At 36.2% G+C, this 19,924-nt stretch overlaps 1 protein-coding gene across 1 annotated transcript in view; it reads left to right on the top strand.

Annotated features, from left to right (window-relative positions):
* The window catches only part of TRDN (triadin), a 390,616-nt gene that overhangs the window by 99,551 nt on the left and 271,141 nt on the right, over positions 1-19,924 (top strand). The window contains exons 5-7 of the mRNA XM_046675186.1: positions 2,988-3,047; positions 16,623-16,676; positions 19,830-19,889. Of these exons, the coding sequence (XP_046531142.1) occupies positions 2,988-3,047; positions 16,623-16,676; positions 19,830-19,889 (174 nt within the window). The remainder of the gene's footprint in view (positions 1-2,987; positions 3,048-16,622; positions 16,677-19,829; positions 19,890-19,924) is intronic.

Genomic DNA, 19,924 nt, shown 5'->3' on the forward strand with positions numbered 1-19,924 from the left:
TTTCTGAGCCGGCAACAAATGTCTTTGGAGTACAAGCACACACACACACGCACATCCCACACACAATCTACCTCCAAAAGAGAAATATTATTCTAAATGACAAATTTATGACCTTCTCATCTCACAATAAATGTAGCATTTCATAAACTTTTTTAATATAGAAAATTTCATCCCCTTTCTGTATTCAGATTAATCCCTACTAGAAATCAGAAGTCATCTCTTAAAGGTGACTCTCTTAGCATTTGCAAAGACCACTTTAAGTCTTGTCATTTTACTTGCTTTGTCAGCTTGAGTTATACAAGACACCATTCCTCTCCATAGCCTTTGCTGGTTTGAATGGGAGAGAGGAATCAGAACAGTACTGGCAGGGGAAAATTTCTGGAGTTTGTTTTTCAATTCACTTCCAAAACTTCAAACTTTTATTTTAACCCTGTGGATGAACTAAGATTTTTAAAATGTTATTTACCTCCCCTAGGACAAGACCAGCACTGTCCAATAATAATATAATGTGAGCCACACATGTAATTTAAAATTTTGGGGTAGCCACATTAAAAAAAGTAACAATAATATGAAATCAATTTTAATGACATGTCTTATTTAACCCAATCTGAGTATCAGTCTGGGCTCAACCAGAGAAGCAGAACCAGTAGAGGATTATGCAGACATATTTATACATTGAGAAATGTATTACAAGGATTTGGCCTTTGTAGCTGTGGGGACTGTCTCATCAAGTTGGAGCCTGTAGGACAGACAGACAGGAAGGGAAGCTCCTGGCCAGGGAACAAACTCTCGTCCACAAACAAAATTTCTTCCCCTTTCCTGAGAAACCTCAGGCTTATTTTTAAGGCCTTCCAATGGAAACAGACAAGCCCACCCATATGATCCAGAATCATCTTCCTACTTAAAGTCAATGGATTAGGGTTTTTAATTACATCTGCAAACAACCTTCATAGCAACTCCCAGATTAGTGTTTTCATTTGAGTGAATTGGGATAAGAGTCTATGCAAGTTGACATAAATGAACCCAACGCACTCAAGATGTCCAAAATAATGTCATTCCAATATGTAATTAATAGAAAATCATTAAAGAGATATTTTACATTGTTTTTTATACTGTCTTCATAATCTAGTGTGTACTTACAGTATATTTCAATTTAGACTAACCACATATTATATCCTTAATAAGCACATTTCTAATGGCTGTTGCACTGGACAGTGTAGGTCTGGATAGTAAAAAAGAGTGATTAGGCTGGTTATCTTGCATCTTTAGAGCAGTTCTAAAGGTATAAATTCTTTTTGTGTGTGTGAGGGTGTGTCAAATAAGGTACATTGTTAGCTTTTTTGCCTATAGTCTATAAGATGCAACTTTAATGTGCCTTTGAAAACTGGGTACATTTCTTTAAAAACTGATGGAAAATTTTCCAAGCTCTATATGATACATTACAGTGCAACACTATTTTTGTTACATAATTATAGAAATACTATAGCATCCAAGAGCACAGGGTAAGCAAAGAAATACAGTTCTGAGCCATCTGAACCACTTCTTGTGAGGTAATTTTGCCCTACAGGGGACATTTGGCCATGTCTAAAGACATTTTTCATAGTTATCACTGGGGATGGGGCCACGGACATCTAATAGGTAGAGGCTAAGTTTCCTGCTGAAGACTGTAGAGTGCACAGAGCAGCCCACTCCACCTCCAAATAATGACTCCTCCAATCCAAAAACTCAATAATGCTGAGATGAGAAACCCTGCTTTGGAGTAGGATTTGGAGACATATAGGGAAGAGATAAATGGTAAGAGAGGCAAAAGATGGAAGCTTCCTATGCCCTTTGGAGATCTTTCCTTACACCTTGGAGAACTTTTTCAGAGATGTGATTGAGTATCTTAACTCTTTCGTATGTCCAATTCATGTTGAAAGTCAGGGGTGGAATAAAGGTAGAGGAGTGGCCTTGTAAGTAGTATGATGATGGGTTAATGGAGAAAATTAAGGGAGGACCTCTTCACAGTGGCGGTTACCTCCCTAACAGCTGAATGAAAGTCAATAACTGTCTTTTCTTAAGATATTTAGATTTTCCTATGGTTGGTCTTGTTTTTAGACTTGTAGAAAAATTACCAATATGCAAATGCAAATTTACGAACGGAGAATTTAAAATGTGTACAGTAATTAGCACCATCTCAGACCATCTGTGGAGTAAAGTTGTAATAAATAAATAAGTAAACCTCATTAGCATTTTTCTAAGAAAAACCATGGTATTTAAGATTAAGGCACTTTTCAAAGGTAGTAATCATATTTATAAACTCTAATCGCATATTTACTTCTATCCAAATTAACTGCAAATTCAGCATTGACTTCATTTTCTAAGCCTAGGCAATGTATACTGAAGATAGCAGCAAACTGAATATATTTGTTAAAACCTGATATTTAGAAAAAAATGTAACAACTAACTTATTCTATGAAATGTGTCATATCTTCATGCAGTAATTATTGGTTAAATGCCATACCAAATTCTGATTATAAACATAGCTTAAAGTCAATACTTCTGAGATATGTTTCCTATTAGATAATTGTTACAGTTCATTTGACAAATTCTTAACTTAATATATCAAAACTAAATCTTCCTTAATCTCAATGACATTATTACTAAGGATTCTTAATTTGTATTGAGACTAATCGAAATAAAACATAATTATAGTTTGCAATCAATTTTAGCACTGAAAGCAGTGGCAACATATCTCCATGATGTAAGTTTTAAGCTTTTCCAAAAACTCTAATTTTGAGATAACTCCCAATTTTTCCTTATTCCAATAAATGAGTGATTTATATAGCAATATGTTACTAAGACTTTTTCCTTTTAGACACATATACATTTGTTACATGTAATAATTTAGATGTCATGGTAGAATTATGAAGATTAGGTCCTAGTTATGGTTTATAGTTTGTACATTTCAAAAAGTTTTTAAATTATAAATTCTATTTTTTCCCTAGAAATACACAAAGATAAGATTGAGAAGCAGGAAAAACCTGAAAGGAAAATACAAACTAAAGGTAAACGTTTAATTTGTGTTTATTCTTCTTTTTATTTGGGATTTTTTTTTTACATATTTATATGACAGAAAGGAAAGTTTTCGTGTTTAGTGTTCTTTTGTTTTAATTTTTCGTAGTGTTGAAATAAGTACCTTTATTTCTCAGTTAACTTCAGGTATAAAAACATAAATAACATTTAATGATTGGCGTCAAAGTAACTTTAAAATGTGTGACTATCTTTAGGTTACAAGTGTTTTTTACTTACTATGATCGTACCACAAACAGATTTTTAGACTTACTAGCAAACATTTTTTCTTCTTTTAATAAGTTACTATAATAAATCAGAGTTCAATTTTTTTAACCTTGAATTTTTTATGCCATGCAATACCTTTAAAATCTTGGGCATAGGTGCAGAGTCATTGTATTGCCTCACTGCCGACTGCTATGGCCCCAGAGCTTTCTTTATACAGCCTTAGGGGCTAGATGGGCAGTGACAACAGGATGATTAATATCCCTTTCAACTGAATTGAATCCAGTAACTGCAGTCTTGCATTAAAGGCATATTAATAATGGCCAGCATTGTCTTGCTCCTCTTACAATCATCACTTTTCTAGAAGTGGCCCACGTAGTTATAAAATTTTAAAGAAACTTATAGGAAGCAAAAACATTCAAAAGGATATATTTCTAAATAAGCCATGGCAAAAGTTAAAATCTCATAATTGTTATATTGGTATGATACAGACAGGAAATGAAAGAAGTTTCCTGGGATAAAAACTGAATGTCTACTATTTATTATGTCAAAAACTGGCTGATGCAAAATTACTTGCAGTAAATATCACAGCAGCAAATCCATAGTAAAGTTTCAAATAATAGTTTCAATTAACCTTAAATTATACCAATATGTGAATCTATATTAAAATGCCATTCTTCAATGTACTTCATATACTTCCATTTTGTGAAGAGCTCCAATCACTCTGTAGATATTACGTCTTTAATCCTAAGGTTTGCATTTGTTCCAGATTGGTCAGCCAATCCTTACACAATCAGGGCTAATGAAGCTTGCTCAACTGAAACCTATTTATATTTGTACTTTGGGAACTAATGTCTTCTTACTGGTCCCTTTCCTTTTTTGGTTCTTAATTCCTTTGGTCAGGGAAATTGGACACAGCTCTTGGACTGACTGAACCAGCCATGACTGAACTGGCTATGTGTTTCTATCTGCTGGAGGTTAAACAGAAACTCAACTGGTTCCACATCACTGGGGTCTCTGCTGTTTTATCTTGCAGACTGTACTGTTAATTTAATAGCTGTGCTGCTGGAGTGGAAGTGGGGATGAAGATGGCACCATTTGCATTTTGGACCTGACTATTAGAGCCCTGCTGGTAAAGACTTTGAGCAGTGGGCTGTAGAGTGGGTTTATTAAACTAGGGAGTCTTGCATAATTAAAACAGTGAATTTGGCTGAAGTTTAAAACAAATTTCTCAAAGGCTGGGCTGGAGACTAGAACCTGAATATATTTCCTGAATAGAACACATGTATTTTGGGAAAAATGAATATTTTTCAAGAAAGAGAAAATGGAGCTTCAGCTGTTCTACACTGAAATGGCCTTCAGAGATAATTTCTTTTTTCCATAATTTTTCTGTGTGAATATGAGCAAAAAATTTCATTTACTACTTAGTTTCCTCATCTGGGTAAAGTAATGTCTGCTTTTTATTCCCAAGTAGTTCGGTGAAAATAAATGTGATTTGATAACTGTTCATGTATGTGGATAAATATGTGTTTTCTGTATGCCATATAATTCCATACTAGTTATGGTTATAATATGATGGATAGTTAGGACTTTAATTGTTATCAAAGCATTTTGAACTTTTATAAGAACAGATACAATATATCCAAGGTAATAGTGGTCTTTGATGGTTATAGACAAGTCAGCTAATAACTGAGTCTAGAAAGATCCATTATGTTGAAGCTGGCGTATTTTGTGGGGAGATAACAAATTTGGTGATGATAGAAGCTAGATCACGTTCTATTGTCTCTATTTTTTTTTTTCTCCTTCAAGGGATTCATATGATATTCTAAAAGGTTTTAATTGTGTGAAGTCATTGAGAAACGCCTGGAAGTCTATACATAGGTGACTTACACATCACCTGGAATATAGAAAACCCAAGAATATGTAACCCCAGAGAACATACATTTCTGAAATAATTCCATATAAATATGCCAACTAATTCATTTTTAAAGTGCAAAGAATCAATCGATTTCAATTCTGGCTCTTTTTTCATAGAAAACTAGGTACCTTTTATGGTCATCCACATTACCTAAGTGATTTTAATTCATGAAGCCAAAATAACTTTTTCTTTTTAATTTTATTTTTCCTTGTTTCTCTCCAAAGCCCCCTGGAACATAGCTGTGTATTTTTAGTTGTGGGTCCCTCTAGCTGTGGCACGTGGGACGCCGCCTCAGCATGGCCATGAGAGGTGCCACGTCCATGCCCAGGATTCGAACTGGCAAAATCCTGGGCTGCCCAAGCGGAGCACACAGACTTAACCACTCAACCATGGGGCTGGCCCCCCAAAATAACTTTTGTTCTTAATTTGCCCCTCTGTTTATTTTGTTTGGTGTTTTCCATTAGGGAAAAATGCAACAGTTTCATGGAACTGAAGAGTAAACCCTTTATTTCTTAACATGGCAATGAGTATAAACTCTGAACTGTTAGTTAATATTTACCTTTGAATTAACCTTGTTTTTTTCCACATAAAAGAGGTAGTGATTTATTTTATAAATATGATCAGAGTAATGTATATACTTGTGATCTTGTACTGAATTAGTATAGTAAGACAGTGGAACATTACGTTGGCTTAGAAGAAATTTACAACCATAATTTAACTTTTCCTGGATTACCAAGATGCCATTCACCAAATTGTTGCTGATATAAATGGTCCCTGGTGAGCAGGCAGAATGAGTTCACCACACTGGAGGGGTTTTTGGCACTGAACAATATGCTGTGACAGAAGTTAGCTTGAAGAATGCTGATTCCATTCCAGGGTAGTGATTCCTGATGGAAGATTTTACAGGTTAAAATGACCTTGCAGAATACACTTGTATTTAAAGCCAAACATTTCAGAATATATTCCTGTCTAAACTATAAGAACTAATCATTGTCCAGATGGAAATGAATAAGGCAGGCTAGAGATCCCAGCTCATGAGTATTTCAGATGAATGGATGCCCATTGTGGAACGTAGAGCCACATGTTAAATGATGAGAAATGTTGGACAATCTCTTCCAGCAGTCAACAGTCTGGGCATCCTTCATTGTAAGAAATTATGGAGACTGGTGATATTGGTCATAAATAAAAGGTCCCAGTCATGATTGTTAAAGACCATTTCCCTTACCCATGGTAAACACTCAGACATTCCTATTCAATAAATAAGCTAAGAGCACAGGGTATGTTTTGACAAAAAAGGATGTCATTATCATTTTTTCCTACTTTTAGAGAGGTCTTGAATTAACCAATCTGGGTTAAAATCCGCATATTGTAACTACTGCCTGGGTGACCTTGGACAAGTTAATCAATCTTTTGTTGCCTCTATTGCCTCATCTGTAAAACGGGGATAATAGAGTTGTTGTAAAGATTAAATGATTATAAAATGTATATAGGAAATTCTTAAAGGAATTCTTGGAAAATTTTAAACAGTAACTATCAACTAATTAGTCTTCTTAATGACTCCTCATAAGAAAAGTGACTGTCCCTTGCAGGTTTCTTATCTGCATTACTTCTCTCCCTATATCTGGTCCCACTTTATATCTATCTGATCACAGGCTGGAGGAATTTAAGATCTGTCATCCCAAGATTCTGTAACACAACACTAAACTACCTTTGTCATCACTTCATCCCTATATGTATGTTTCCTTTCTTAAAAAATTGACTTACATAAGTGTTTATATACTATGAACCAATACTATACTTAATCCACTATATCTAATATTTTGTTTAATCCTCATAGGACAATCCAACATGCTAGGTATAATCCCATTTAAAACTGAAAACACTGATGTTTCCCTGAGCTCAATGACTTAATGTCTCACATTTAGTGAGCTGTAGAGCCAATTTTTAGCCTCAGTTTTCTCTTACTTAAGAACATGTGGCTTTCTCACTATGCCTTACATCCTATTTTCTTCCTATTTTCTTCCTTTTGTTTGCTCTATTATATCTAAGCCTCTAGTACTAGGTGAAGGATCTGGAATTTGTCTCTGAACCTCCCTGGTTAAGACCTTGCAACCTGCTGGCCAACTTCACTGATCTGCTTGCATTTCCAGCTTCTGGGCTGCCTCATTTCTTGGTTTGTGGACACATCACTTCAATCTTCACCTCTGTGATCACAGTGCCTTCTCGACTCCTGACTTTAAATCCTCCTCTTCCTCTCTTTTATAAGGATACTGGGAATCGCATTTAGAACCTACCTAATCTAGGATAATCTCCTAGTCTCAAAATCCTTGATTTAATCACATTGCAAAGTCCTTTTTTTGCCATATATGGTAACATTCACAGGTTCCAGGAGTTAGGACATGGTTATATTTTAGGTGGCCATTATTTAGCCTACACCACTTAGCTACTCTTTAACTAGAATATAAGCCTGTCAGATTTCAGAAACACTGATTGCTAAATACAAAATTCAAGTATTTAAAGGTAGGAACCACAGAATGGCAAAGTTTACCAAATTTACTATAGCAACCTTGTCATAAGAATTTCTATAAATCATCAACATCAGCATAGCCAAAGCAAGATGTAAAATTACTATTATTAAGGAATTCAGGTTTTGGGGAAATATTCAAGGTTTCATCATGTGGAGGACCGGAACTGGTCAGAACAATTCCATTATTTTGGTTTATCTTAGGAAGCAAGGTATTTGTTTGGTTTTCGTTTTTTCCTGACTAAGGTATATGAGGAATTTAATCATATTGGAAATAGGACAAAGTTTATGAGTGGTTGGTTTGCTTAGGATACTACAATACAAATTCCTCATTAAAAATTCATGCTTAATGTACATATATCTTAAATAAAAAATTTGAGAATGTCCTGAATAGCTCGAGTATTTTCTTAATTGGATAATCTCTTCACATTTCACTTAAGACACTGATTAGTTTAGGAGCCCAGGTGGTTAATTAATTTTGATATTTGAAAAGACTGAAGAAGTGGAATGTGAAAAGTCTCTGGACCCTCCTACACAAATTTCATCTGACTTAACACAAATAACCAACAGACTTCTTTCACTCAATGTATTTAAAACCCATATTAACATCTATTGTACAAAATGTCTTCATCTCTCCGTATTATTTGTCTTAATGATTGACATCACCATTCACTCAAGCTATTCAATCTGAAAAACTAGGAGTCATTGTGCTAGTGGTGATATTCACCTTGTTAGACTTTAGAATCATCTGGATAGTTTTTAAAAATTATGTCCATGTGCGAACTCCATCCTAGGACCATAAATGTTTGGGAGGTGAGGCCAAAGTTGGAGTCAAGCGTTTCTAATGATTCCAATGAGTAGCTTGCGTTAGAATCACTCATAGCCTAGACCTCAAGTGCATCTCTTAGAAGTTTCCATTGACCAGGCAGTATTTTAAAATAATGTACAACCAGACATCATCAGGTGAGGCCTACCTACACCCACTTTGTACCACGTCCTCCACCACTACTGGAGCAGACCTTTAATCTGCCTCACTCAGAGGGCATCTGAGTTACAATCACTGCCATAGACTTCTTGGTCTCTTTCAATCTCAAAGACCAATCCTGCTTGGCCCCGAGTCATACTATAATTGAATCTATTCTCACCTCTTCTCTCCCACTGCTATCTTCTCCACAATCATTGCTCTACAAGATTAAGTCACTTAACTGATTTCACTGAATTACCCCTCAAATGCATGCTAATCATGCCACTTACAGGCTTAAATCCATCTATTGCCATCACAGTGCCTTGGAGATAAATGTCACATTTTCTACCACGGCATATAAGGCCCTCTTTATATGATCGCTGATAGCCCTACAAATTTCAGGCTTCGTACACTTTACCAGATGCCTTCCTTATTCTGCAATCTCCTCATCAACACCCCTCAACCCCCAACTCTCTGCCTGCTTCCCCTGCCAAAGCACCCCAGACCCCACCAATACCCCATATGCCATGGGCAGGCTGAGCTGTTGGACGGTCCTTAAGCAGGCACTGCTGCTCTCTTGTAACTCTGTGCTTCTGTGTACACCATTCTCTCTGGCCAGCAGGCCCTTCCTGTGTAGTCATTTGGCGGCTTCTGTCCATTTCTTTGAATCTCAGATGGATTGTCAGTCCCTTTAATCGGCCTCTCTTGCTGCCCCTCACTTTGGGGGCACTTAGGAACTTTCTCCATGCTACTGTTACACCCCTGTCTTTACCCTTTAAAGCACTTTCACCAAATTTTAATTGTGGGCATATTGATCCAATACACTGAGGACAGGAACTATGCTTGTCTTCATTTATGTTCTATGTCATCCTTGATGTGTACTCTTATGATTCTGGTTTCCTTATCCATGAACAAAGAGATTTAGGCTCCATAGTCTCTCAGGTTCCTACCAGTTCTGAATTTGTGTGCTTATATCAAATTAAAAATTATTCCAGCATCTAGCAAAGTACCTAACGCAGGAAACACACTCAATAAATGTTGAAATAAGGAATTAATTAATTAATGAAGTATTCATTTTCTCTGTTTTGTCAACCTTTATGTGATTCCTATGGGCACTTTTTTCCTTTGACATTTCCATGTTTATTTTCAAATATACGTAATTAGTCAGCTTTAATTGGGCCATTGTAATGTCAAATTTATTTGGTGAGCAGCAATTGAAGAATTTGGTAGTGAACTCCATATTAAAACAAAAACAATCTGTAACATGTAATTGGGAAACATTCACAATAAAATTTATAATATAATAATACAGATTAAAGTAATACAGATTAATTTGGACAATTTGAAATATGCAAAGAAAAACAACTACAACCCAATTATCCAGAGTTAAATAGCAATTTATTTTTTACTTTCCTCTAATTTTTTCCTACATTTAGTTTTTTTTAATTGTATATTGCTTTATTTCTTTGCAATTGCAAATTTCACTGTTGTTTTCAGGTAACATTTAGGCTTCTATTTAAATATTAAATGTGTCAATTTAGTCACAGAACAGAACAAACCAAAAAAGACTAGAACCCAGTGGCAAACATATAACTAGGTGAGAGAACTTCATCCAAGATGGCTCCTAGACAAAAGGAGGGCCTTTTAGGCATGCGGTGTCTGGTACAGCCACTAGGGCTGTCAGGTGTTCAGGCAAAGAGCTGACCTCAGAAAGGGGGAGGAAGTTCACATGGCAGAAGTGTGTGCTGATGGACGGCATCGGATCAACATCAGAGTGGACCAGACAGTGGGAACGGGGGTATCGTGGCAGGCAGATACTATAAATGGAAAAACTAGCTGTAGCCATTAGGCGATGATGAACATCAATTTATTCACAGCACTTACTTTGTGCCAAACACCCTACTGGGCACTAAAAGTTCAGTGAAGAATAAGACCCAGTCCAACGAGAGATCTAAGAAAGCAAATACACAAAGTATCTTGTGGTGAGTACTCCACAAAGACGTCCCGGAAGAGAAATGCTGTTTGAGGAGGTAACTGGCTGCTTCGGTAGCCGAGTAGGTCTGCCTGCAGTTTTATGGTAAAGCCTTAGAGGAATGGGCGGCTTGGGATTAGGTGTGCATTCTGGAACCTAAAAGGGAAGACGTAAGACCTAGGTCAGTCCTCCAGGAACCAGGTGGAAACTTGGTCAAAGGAGCACAATTGCAGCCAATGATTAGTATTAGTATTACGTTCCTAGGGCTACTGTAACAAAGTATCAAACACTGGGTGGCTTTAAATAACAGAAATTTATTGTCTCCCAGTTATAGAGTCTAATTCAGTTTATTTGCTAACCATCGATTGAAGAATATTGTAGCCTATATGTTGTCTCCAAAGTCAAAGTTTCAGCAGGATTGATTGGCTCAGACAGCTGTGAGGGAGAATCATTGCATGCTTCTCCTGGCTCCTGGGGGTTTGCTGGCAATCTTTGGCTTGTGGATGAATCACTCCAATCTCTGCCTTCATCTTCAAATGGCCTTCTCCCTGGGGCTCTTTCTTTTCCCTCTGCGCATATCTTTTTCTGTGCCCAATTTCCCCTATTCATAAGGACACCAGTCATATTGAATTAGGGCCCACTGTAGTGACTTCATTTGAACTTGATTCCCTCTGGAAAGACCCTGTTTCCAAATAAGGGAACAGTCTGCGATACTGAGGGTTAGGACTTCAACACATCTTTTTGAGGTTACACAATTCAACCCATAACAGTATCACATGCACAAAGTCAGAGGAACATTTTAAAAAGCATAATTTAGAAGAATAATCCTGATTGACTGGTTTAGGATTGTTTCTGGGAAACAATGACAGGACTGGAATCGTAGGCTAGCAAGCGATTTTGCTGAACATGAGGCTTAAAAGCCGAAGAGGACAGGACATTAAAGTAATCTAAGTATCCTGGAGCCCTTAATAAAAGTGCTGTCAAAGCCCTCAAATTCATTTAGTCAGCCTGTATTGGATAAACTTTTCGTTTTGCCTTCTCCTCTCAGCTGTACTTAATTGACTCCAGAAAGTACAAAATATATTTTCTTTTCCTCCCTGGCAGCTGTGAAAGATAAACCTGGAAAACGACAACAAAGGCTCTACAGAGCACTCTGCATCACCTCCTCTGCAGTGATGGTCACTTGTGAGGAAGTGATCAGGGTTCTGTGGCCCCGTAGCCCCAGGTGAAGGGAAATTACCCATACACTTAAATGAGATTTGATAATAAAACTCATACTTTTGAATTAAAAATCTATTTTGTGATTTAAAGCATATATATTGGATGAACTTTGCAACTTTAGATAATTTGCCTAATCTTCACTTTCAGACATCAATAAAGGTAACTTTATTATGAAAAAGAAGTATGCACATTATTGAAGGTTAAATTGTAGATAACATGCTTTTAGAGAATCTAATTAGCAGACTTTCATTCATAAGAACAAGTTTACAGTCTGCACAGCACCTGGCATGGACAACGTAGTACAGTTTTGGGGGAAGAATACTAGTTTAGCAATCTGATAACCATATTCTTATTCTATTTCACCATGGGCTCTCATGGGGCTGTTTTTTCCTGTCCATGGACAAAGAAGTTCAGGCCAGTTGACCTCTTAGCTTCCCAGGAGCTCTGAAATTGTGTGCTTATACTAAATTAAAAATGATAAATCTTCTTTTATAAATAATGAATAATACAGTCTTTGAGAAGTTTCTCTGCCCAAAAATCCTTTTCAAGCCAGCCCTGATGGCCTAGTGGTTAACGTTTGGCATGCTCCACTGTGGTGGCCTGGGTTCGGTTCCCAGGTGTGGAAGCACACCACTGGTTTCTCAGTAGCCATGCTGTGCATCGGCTCACATAGAAGAACTAGAAGGCCCCACAACTAGAATACACAACTATGTGCTGAGGCTTTGGAGAGGAAAAAGGGAAACAAAAGAGAGGAAGATTGTCAACAGATGTTAGCTCAGGGGGATTCTTTCCTAGCAAAAAAAAAAAAAAAAGCTTTCTATTGAGTTCATCATTGTCTCTTAAAGTGTATAGATCATTTTACTTTAGTACAGAATGGAAATTCTGCAAACAACTTGCAAAAAAATAAAGCACTCACACAGAGACATGCACAGTAACCAAGAGTACATCTGGCATTTTTGTTTAGTGGTGGCTAAAGCTGAATTTTTTTAAGGGTTTAAAATGAACATGTATCTTGTTCTTTCCTAAAAAATGATGAATTCAAACATGAACGTATATGAATTTTATGAAGCTGTTTGAAATGTTGACCTGCTTAACATTCATAGACCACTTCGGTGCTAATTCCTCCTGCAGCAAAAGCACCAGAAAACTGAAAAGTAGAGGAATTAATTAAAAGGAAAATCTGCAAAATCCATTAGAGCTAACCATGCTCCCCAAAGGCATTGATAACACAGAGATGTGATGGTTACTTGCTTATCCGTCTGATTTCGGTTGGTTTGGGCACACAAGGTTAGTCCTGTGTAGTAGTTCTGAAGTCAAATATGAGTTCTAGAGTTCCGGTTAATTAAATTTGTTTACTAACCATCAATTGAAGAATATAGTAGACAACACAAATCAGTGCTCTAAAAACTCTAATGTCAATACTTTTGATTTTTGAACTAAGAGCAGAGAGAGAAGCAAAGAGCTCTGAAACCTGGCCCTGAATGCCTACTGCTTGGTTCCTCAGGGGGTTTTTGCCCAATAAGAACCGCAGGGTCAGGCACACTGTGAGCTCTGATGCACTTCAGAAAAGGACACAGAGCCTGCCTGGCAGGTTCCCAGGGCCAAGTGCTGTGAAAGCACGGAGCACAGCTTGCAGAGTGCTGGAGATGGACCATATGCAGAGGGCCAGAGAGAAGCGCTTCAGAGTTGAGTTGAGCTGAATGTTCTGGTCAGGGAAAGGTCAGAGTCTGGGCAAGTGCAGGAACAGCAGGGCCTTGCCAACTCAGATGCCAAACATCAGGGCTATTCCAACTGGTAGCTTCCATTTGTTTTTAATTATCAGCCTACCAAAGGGACTTTTGTTTCTTGTAAATAAGGATGACAAACAAATTAAGATCTAGCAGGTGCAACAAGCTTATTTTGTCCTGAGCTAAAACTGTCCTAGCTAAGATGTAACTTGACAAAGAGAGCTGGTGACAAGGAAGTTATTTTTTTCTTCTTCCATATGAAAACTTTTCGTTGCAGTTTCTGAGCAAAAAGATGCACAGGCAAATGCAGTTGTTGTAGCAAATTATCTTTATTTTAGAGTGATTATTAAGGCATTTACTGACGGCTGCATTGTTTTGATTAAAAAAATATTCAGAAGTTGGTATTTGAGCTCAGTCTTGCCAAAGTTTGAAGTTTCCATCCAAGAAGCTTTAGTGGCTGGCTGCCATTGTGAAAGCTCCCTAGAGCACATGGGTCCAGCTGCTTCACTAAGCGGTATTATGGTGCCATTTCTGAGGGGGATAATGAAATTCCAGCGAACAGAACTGTGTCTGTAAATCAAAACTTTGACTGCGAGGAACCCGATTTTCCCCCAGGGTAACAGGAACAAGGCATTAATATGGTAATTTGAGACTGAATTCAGCTCCCGTGATTTTGTATTAATTCTCCCATTTATGCCCGTGCACACGTCAATCGGAAAATCCTTTAGTAGAGTGGACAACCAGCTGTCCAAGGTGGGCGAGGTCTGGTCCTTCACAGAGGCAGAGACACAGATTAGGTGTTCTCTTGGGGCTCTCCCCAATCAGGGCTCTGAATGCTCAGCTTATCTCATGCAAAGTTGGTTTCCCCTAGAGAGTTTTTCAACAATGCTTTGCTTTTGCCAAGATTTTCTTTTGGTTTTAGCTTAATTAATAGTGATCCAGAGAAACCAAATAAGCTATTTGTGGTCCTGCGTGAATACTGACGCTCTTCCCTGTTTTACGAGATATTTATATTGGACTTAATAACTCAGAAATACCTGAAAGAATCATTGAATATGGAAAGAAAAAACAATGTCTGGATGTTCTATCTTGTTTTCTTCTTCTGTTCTCATGGAGTTTTAATTATTTAAGATATTTTAACACATTGTAAAAATTTTAAGTGATTGGAAGCAGTGCCTGTTATATCTATACCACATCATCAATAAATAGAATTGTACTAGAAGATGAAAATAGCTCTCCTTATAATATTTTAGAATTTTGCTTATTCAAAAGTATCTATAAGAGTCCACTATGTGACAGACACCATGTGAGGAGCCGTGAATGCAAAAATAAAATAATATGGCATAGTCCCGAAAGAGAGTTCACTTACTGAGGAGTCAAATATGTGAACAAGTTCAGTGTTATTATATAATTGCTGAAATAGAATTATGCACATGGTGCAGTTGGTGTATGGAATAAGTAGAGATCAAAGAACACTTTACAGAGGATGAGGCATTTGAGCCAGGATTGAAAGGATGCATGGAAGAGAAGAAATGTGGATGTGGGAATTGTAGGTGGAAGGCACAAGCAGGCAGAGATGCAAAGGAATTAACAGGGCACGTGGTGTACTTGTGGAGGCACAAGCATTTTGATATAACTGGAATGGAAAGTTCAAGGGGAAATTCCTGGTAATAAGATTGGATTGATAAGAACATGTCAGATCACGAGAGCAATAACATATTTTTATATTTGATAGAGTGCTTATTATGCGACAGATGCCATGCTAAGCAATGAGAGAGACACTATTTGTAACAGGTTAATGGTATAATCAGATTGTCATGTTAGAGAGGTTATTCTGAGAGACAAAAACCTAAATCTAAAGTTTCAAGAGACTAGTCAGGATGTTATTGTAATAACATGTATAATAATACTACACTCCAGAAGGATATCCTTCTCCAGCTTTTGAAATGATCTCTTTCCCGTTTCTCCTTCCCACTCGCTGACTAGGTTAATTTCTTCTTCTCATCTTTCACATGGTTCACCCCAAGGGGCCTTGGCAAACACACAGACTAGATTAGGTCTCATTTTATACATGGTTGTCCCACTCTGAATATTTTCTTTATTGCCAATTATACTAACTGCAATTAACTATCTTTCTAATTATTTGTTTAGCATCCATCATCCATTAGCTTGTTGACATCATGACGACAGTGGTGGAGTCTGTCTTGCCTAGTAGAATCTTTAGCAAATGACAGGTGCTCTTTCTATATTTTTGTGTAAATAAATGATAGGGAATGTAATTTTGGATAAAAGAAGTTGAGTAAGAGGAATGTTAAAAAGGTAGGAATGAAAGAGCTTGGCAAAAGAACAAAAGTAGACTATAAAAGACGAATCCTGGATGAGTACCAAGTTTCTAGCTTGAATAATTTTAGGTGCCATTATTAAGAGTTATGACTAAATTGTGGGGAAAGAAGACTTTGAGCTTTGCTATATTAATCCATTGAATCACAGCTCATATTAAATTAAATTTTGTTGTCTTTTAAAGGATTTGGTGTCATCCTACTCTCATCCCAGTAGATTTTCAAAAATTTTTAACGTGGAATGTTTCTGTGGAAGATTAACGCATACTATTTAGGTTGCTTATTCTTTGCTTCAGGTTCAGAAGATTATCTCTCTGTACTTTTGTCCTCATATTTCTAGCATTCCTCCCTGATTGAGCTGGGCTCCTTTGGCATATGGCATGATAACTTTTAAAAATTTTCCAATTCATTAAGTTGAAGTTAAAGATTTGGAAAAGCTGAGGGATATTGTTATCTTTGCAATCAGACCCAGTTTTGGTATGAGTTTGTGCTTAAATATGAAATTAAAAAATCTGTGATTATCTTAATGTTTAAACCTCTAATTGTGTAAAACCCCACGCCAGTTAAAGAAAGATTTCCAAAAGCAGCAGGTAAGTCTTTAACATCAAAAACTGCCATGCAATCATCTCATTGTTGATTGTCTTTTTATTTAAATGAAAAGTATTGTCTGTTTCTTTCTAGTTACACCCAGAGAAAAAGAAAAAGTAAAAGAAAAAGAAAAACCTGAAAAGAAAGGTATGAAGTTATGCTTATTGCTATTTTCAACACACCGATCCCTCCCTCCTTTGGCTTCTTTCTTTACGTCAGATTTTAGATGACCATGAATTTATTTTTTTAATTATATTATGACAATTTCCTTAGAATTGAATCTGAAAAGAGTAATTTCTGGGTTGAAGGAAATAAAATACTTAAGACTCTTGAACTCTGTTACCAAATTACCTTTCAGAAATGTATCCGTTTTTCCCCTGGCAGTTTCAAGACTGCCTTAGGCAGTAACGATAATATTATTTCAGAATATATTGGCCAATTTGATAGGTAAGAAAGCATATCTCATTATTTTAACTTGCATCCTTTGATTACCTATTAGACTGGACTTTTTACATATTTTTTCATATTTATTTATTTATTTAGAATAGGCAATACAGTGTCATTGTTCAAAAATTAAAAATCCGTTGTGAAAAGCATCCTCTTGCCTTACGCCCAGCCTCCGTAAACTACTTTTATGAGCTTTATGTGCATCTTTTCAGAGCTTCATGGTGCATTTATAAGATAATACATATTTTTATTTTTCCTATTTTTTACACAAAATTTATCGTGTCCTATATTCTAGCTTTTGTAATTTAACAATATATCCTAGAGATCTTTCCATATTAGTAAATAGATATTTTCCTCATTCTTTTTAAAAAGCTGCATAGTATTTAAATAGAGATATTTCCTTCCACTGTATTTTTAACTGTTTCTTATTTATAGATTGAGAGATTTAATTATGATTTCTAGTGATGTATATTTCTTGTGTAATTGTTGGCACTCATTGCCCATTTCTCCTGATGATATGTGTGTGGGTCATTTGTGTATACATCCCTGGTGTATCACTTTTTCAAGTATTTTTCTCAGTTAGCTTTGTAGTTAATGTTAGGGTTTCTGTTTGTGTGAGTGGACATGTGTGATTCATATATGTGTGTATGCATGTCTGTGTGTGTCTTTAGATTCTTGAATTCGTATATGGCTAGACATGTTGATATTTTCTTTTGGTATTTCTGCTTTTGAATCTTCATCCAAAGATTGATTCAATAGCTACTAATATTTTCCTCAAGCTTTTAAAATTAGTTTCATATTTTACATTTAACTTTAATTCATCAAAAGTCCATTTTAATAGATGATGTGAAATAGAATTTTAATTTAACTTTTTGCTGTTGTTTTAGAGCCGATCATGACTGGGATATTTGGGCTAGATTTCAGCTGATTTGTGTGTCCGTAATATGTATAGCCTGCTGAGTTATCTTATTTTGTGAAACATTCCACCTAGGTCGAATGTTTTACAATATTTAGCAATCAGATCAGTTGAAACATGCTTCAATCTTCTTTATTCTATATTCTCACTTGAAAATTTAAATTAAATAGTTGCTATTTTATTAATGTTTACTTAGTGATAATATCCGTGAATTTCAACACAGCCTTCTTTTTTGCTCTAGTAACAGGTGTCTGTTTCTCATCCGCTATTGAGTTACACAGAATATTAGCATCAGGTTCCGTGTACTCTGACTAAATGGAATCACCTGATATTTCTTGTTTTTTCAACCTTCACAGTGTCCATTTTTTGCTAAAAAGTAGTTGAGAATTTGTTACCCTTAAACTGTAAATGTTGCAGGAAATTTTTGCAAATTGAAAAGCGGAGACATAGTGCTGCATTGTAAGTGCCCTTTTACTTACTGTATACCACTAAAGGAGTTTGTTTTTTATGAGATGAGTTATTATACTGTAGCCCCATGACCTTGTGTGAACTGTGTCCTGCTTAGTCTGGTGTCATGCTCCTTCAACTGACATTGTCCAAGCTATTGCCCATAACCCCAAATGATAGCGCAGAGGACTGTGGGGGCAGGCTGAGAGGTGGAGAGGCTGAAACCCTGGAGGGGAGGAGTCTGCTTTCTAGGTAGCTCTGAGCTGCCAGGGTCCCTTGGTCTTCAACTGGATGTTATGCTTTAAGCTTTCTGTGAGGCTTGCGTCATTTCTCCAAGATTCTGGGGAAACTATTCATAGACTGTATTTTAAAAGAATAGTTTTTTAAATACCTACTTTGAGCACATCCTTTCTTTTCATAATACAAGTAAAGCTGATGGACATTACTATTCTCGTTATATAGTTGGAAATAGTGGAAATGGGGCGCCAATGTTTTATTTTAATGATTTGGCTCTTTCCTTAACTGTTTCCAACTGTTTAATTAAATCCTTTTTTATCATTTAATTTCCTATAGTTTCTTTAATTCCCATTATTATTCTCCCTTAAATAGTATGTGAATGTTGAAAAACATATGGTGCTTTAGGAAATACCAGAGCACACAGTTTAATATATTTGAAATATAGGAATAAGCTGCACATGCTTTTGTGTTTCTCAGAAGTCCTTTACCTAAACTCTTGACAGACACAAGATTTTACCAGTCTATGTAAATAAAAGTTAATAAAATATATCCGTATTAATTTATTGCATAAAAAATGAGAAGGTATAATTTGTCAGGAATCATGTCAAGTACTGTTCAATTAAGAAGCTGCACTCAATCAGTAATCTTTATGATTATTTTATCTTCTATTGATGGTTCTCAACCAAAGGTGCTATCCATTAGGGAGTATTTGAGAAAATTCTTGGATGTCAAATTGGCATTGGAGTGGCGAGCTTTTGGTAAGCAGGGACCAGAGAAGTAAGCATTTTGTCAATGCATAAGACAGTCCCTTACAGGGAGACCTACCACTCAGTTGTGTCCTTGTGGACAAACTCTGTGCGTCATCAAAGCTCTAGTCCTGACTTTAATATTTTTCATCATTAATCCTAAAGAGAGTACTTCTTCCTGAAAAAATGATGTATTTTTTGACAAATTCTTGTGAAATTGCTCTCTCAGTTTATTTTTCCTGAAAACTTTATCTACTTGAAATAATAACTTTAAAAAAGAGGGTAAGACTAGTTTCCAAAATGCTTTCTAAGTCTTAATACCAAGCCTTTCAAACTGGGTTCCATACAGTTATTATTACTTTGATAACCCTTTATTCCTGAGTTAGGCTCAGTAATGTCATCATCCTTCAAATCGTTCTTGATTTTGGTGGCTATAAAACTGAGGTAAAGAGAAACATTGGTCTTGAAGTCTATTAAAGTGTACTAATATAAAATTTTCTGTTTAAGCAACTCACAAGGAAAAAATTGAAAGAAAAGAAAAACCAGAAACAAAGACAGTGACAAAAGGTAACTTTTCCCTTTATTATTTCCATAACAATTTT

Source organism: Equus quagga, chromosome 11, assembly GCF_021613505.1.
Source record: "Equus quagga isolate Etosha38 chromosome 11, UCLA_HA_Equagga_1.0, whole genome shotgun sequence".
In the NCBI taxonomy this organism is placed as follows: Eukaryota; Metazoa; Chordata; class Mammalia; order Perissodactyla; family Equidae; genus Equus; species Equus quagga.